The sequence below is a fragment of the Rhinolophus hipposideros genome, assembly GCF_964194185.1.
Source record: "Rhinolophus hipposideros genome assembly, chromosome: 12".
Lineage (NCBI taxonomy): Eukaryota > Metazoa > Chordata > Mammalia > Chiroptera > Rhinolophidae > Rhinolophus > Rhinolophus hipposideros.
In genome coordinates this window covers 41,602,223-41,605,372 of record NC_138058.1, presented here as the reverse complement: position 1 = coordinate 41,605,372, position 3,150 = coordinate 41,602,223, and the positions used below count along the sequence as shown (strand labels likewise).

The 3,150-nt window shown below is 36.2% G+C and overlaps 1 protein-coding gene across 1 annotated transcript; it reads left to right on the top strand.

Moving 5' to 3' along the window:
• Positions 1 to 499: 499 nt before the first annotated feature.
• On the top strand, positions 500 to 2,253 carry LOC308505772 (nucleosome assembly protein 1-like 1). Its single transcript, XM_081068443.1, has one exon. It carries the CDS (start codon positions 921 to 923, stop codon positions 1,968 to 1,970), a length of 1,050 nt encoding a protein of 349 aa, XP_080924569.1. The 5' UTR covers positions 500 to 920; the 3' UTR covers positions 1,971 to 2,253.
• The last annotated feature ends 897 nt before the right edge of the window (positions 2,254 to 3,150 follow it).

Genomic DNA, 3,150 nt, shown 5'->3' with positions numbered 1-3,150 from the left:
GAAGCGGAGTACAGCATTAGGAATAGAGACTGTGGAAATGTAATGGCTCTGTGCCATGTCAGAGGGATTTTGGATGGTGGGAGGGAGGTTCACACAGTGTGAGGGATATAAATGATAAACGTCTAAACGTCTAAGTATTACTTTGTCTTGTGCACCTGAAACAAAAAAAATAAAAAAAAAATAAAGAAAAATCTTGCACACTAGACTATGGACTTCTTAAAAGACACAAGCCATTGTCTGATTTACCTACCACAGTGTCTAGCATATAGAAGATATCATTAGTGTTTGTGTAATTAATTTCAAATTGACTTAGTTTATGTCAAAAATATCTCTTGTTAACATGGCTACAAGGTCAACTTGTTATTTCTTTATCAAGTTGCAATACATTTGCTGTATCAACCACTATTGCCATCTAGTTAAATAAAATTGACATTAAATTTTTGACATTCTAATATCTACAGAAAGCAGTTAAGATACAATTGCTCTTTGTAGCGCCATCTGCTCGCGGCGCCGCCTCCTGCTCCTCCTGCCGCTTCCCTGAGTCACTGTCTGCGCAGCTCCGGCCGCCTGGTTCCCCGTGCTGGCCACCGATATTTGGCGTTCTTAAAACATGGCAGACATTGACAAGATGCCTCATTGTCCAATGTGGCTGCCAGAGCTCTAGCCATCACATCCCTATTCCAGAGAGGAAGCAAGAACAAAAAGGCCTCCCAGCTGTTCACCATCCCTATAAAGGAAGCTTCCTCTAAGTTCTACGCTACTATTTTTTACCTCACTGCCAAAACATAGTCACATAGCCACATCTAATTAAAAGCAAAGAACAGTCTGAACTTGATCAAGATTTGGATGATGTTGAAGAAGTAGAAGAAGAAGAAACTGGTGAAGAAACAAAAATCAAAGCGCGTCAGCTGACTGTTCAGATGATGCAAAATCCTCAGATTCTTGCAGCCCTCCAAGAAAGACTTGATGGTCTGGTAGAAACACCAACAGGATACATTGAAAGCTTGCCTAGGGTAGTTAAAAGACGAGTGAATGCTCTAAAAAACCTTCAAGTTAAATGTGCACACATAGAAGCCAAGTTCTATGAGGAAGTTCATGATCTTGAAAGAAAGTATGCTGTTCTCTATCAGCCTTTATTTGATAAGCGATTTGAGATCATTAATGCAATTTACGAACCTACAGAAGAAGAATGTCAATGGAAACTAGATGAGGAAGATGAAATTTCGGAGGAGCTGAAAGAAAAGGCCAAGATTGAAGATGAGAAAAAAGATGAAGAAAAAGAAGACCCCAAGGGAATTCCTGAATTTTGGTTGACTGTTTTTAAGAATGTTGACTTGCTCAGTGATATGGTTCAGGAACATGATGAACCTATTCTGAAGCACTTGAAAGATATTAAAGTGAAGTTCTCAGATGCTGGCCAGCCTATGAGTTTTGTCTTAGAATTTCACTTTGAACCCAATGAATATTTCACAAATGAAGTGTTGACAAAGACATACAGGATGAGATCAGAACCAGATGATTCTGATCCCTTTTCTTTTGATGGACCAGAAATTATGGGTTGTACAGGGTGTCAGATAGATTGGAAAAAGGGAAAGAATGTCACTTTGAAAACCATTAAAAAGAAGCAGAAACACAAGGGACGTGGAACAGTTCGTACTGTGACCAAAACAGTTTCCGATGATTCTTTCTTTAACTTTTTTGCCCCTCCTGAAGTTCCTGAGAGTGGAGATCTGGATGATGATGCTGAAGCTATCCTTGCTGCAGACTTTGAAATTGGTCACTTTTTACGTGAGCGTATAATCCCAAGATCAGTGTTATACTTTACTGGAGAAGCTATTGAAGATGATGATGATGATTATGATGAAGAAGGTGAAGAAGCGGATGAGGAAGGGGAAGAAGAAGATGAGGAAAATGATCCAGATTATGACTCAAAGAAGGATCAAAAGCCAGCAGAGTGCAAGCAGCAGTGAAGCAGGATGTATGTGGCCTTCAGGATAACCTGCACTGTAATCGCCTAAACATAACTGTGATTTACTTACAGCCTATGTGTTTGTCTTTTCTGGGTAGACTCAGTAATGAATTTTTTTTTTAAAGGAAGGGAATTGATATTTCAAAGACCAATTTGTTCTAACTAGCATTTTAATTTTAGTTTTTCTGCCAGATATGTTGAATGTAGAAATTTACACATTTTCATTCATTGCTACATAATTTGGTTTTTCTGGAGTATTTTTATCCTGTAACTATTAGATTACAGCTATGAAAATAAACACAACTGTTAAATGAAAAAAAAAAAAAAGATACAATTGCTATGTATGAGTCTCACATTAGACTCCTCATCACTACATGAAATTTTTGTCCAGTGTTACATTTGGATCTACATTTACATGGACTCATATCTCCATTAGGGTTTGGATTTTACGTGTATAATGTCATTAAAAATGTTGACATTAACAATTTCAGCATTTGTTTTGTTTTTTTTAATTTTTAATTGTTAAATAACAATACATGGAAATGTGCACAAAATGTGCAACTCAAAAACTTATTACAAAGTCAAAAGCAAAGAACATAACCCAGGTTAAAAATAGAAAATATTTAGCACCCGCCAAAGGCCCCTTTTGCTCTCTCCCAATCATTGTTCTCTGTCTTTTTTCAAAGAAACCACTATCTCAACACATTATGATCATTGTTTTGCCTTTTTTTAGAGTATTAACACCTTAGTATATATGTGAAAACTCTCTCTCTACATATTTAAATTTCTATGCATTGAATAATACAGTATGGATTATTTTGTGCCTGGTTTCTCTTTTAAAAATATGTTGTGAAATTCAATTTCATTTGCAATACTTTATTCTTCCCAGTATGAATATATCGTATCACAATTTAATTGTACATTCTTCTTTTTGTGATCATTTAGATTGTTATATGTTTGTGGTATGAGCACCACACATTCATGAACACATTTCTGTTAGGTATATGATTAAGACTGCAATCACTGGGTCATAGTATATGCAAATCTTCAACTTTAGAAAATGATGTCAAACTGATTCCCAGATTTGTGGTGAAAATTTACACTCTTACCAATAAAAAGATCCTTTTGATTCACTTTCTTGCCAAAACGTGATGGTGTCAGTCTTCTTAATTTCAGCCACC

Excerpts from the sequence above, each read along its gene's own strand:
- LOC308505772 (XM_081068443.1), top strand. The coding sequence starts at position 921 with ATGATGCAAAATCCTCAGATTCTTGCAGCCCTCCAAGAAAGACTTGAT.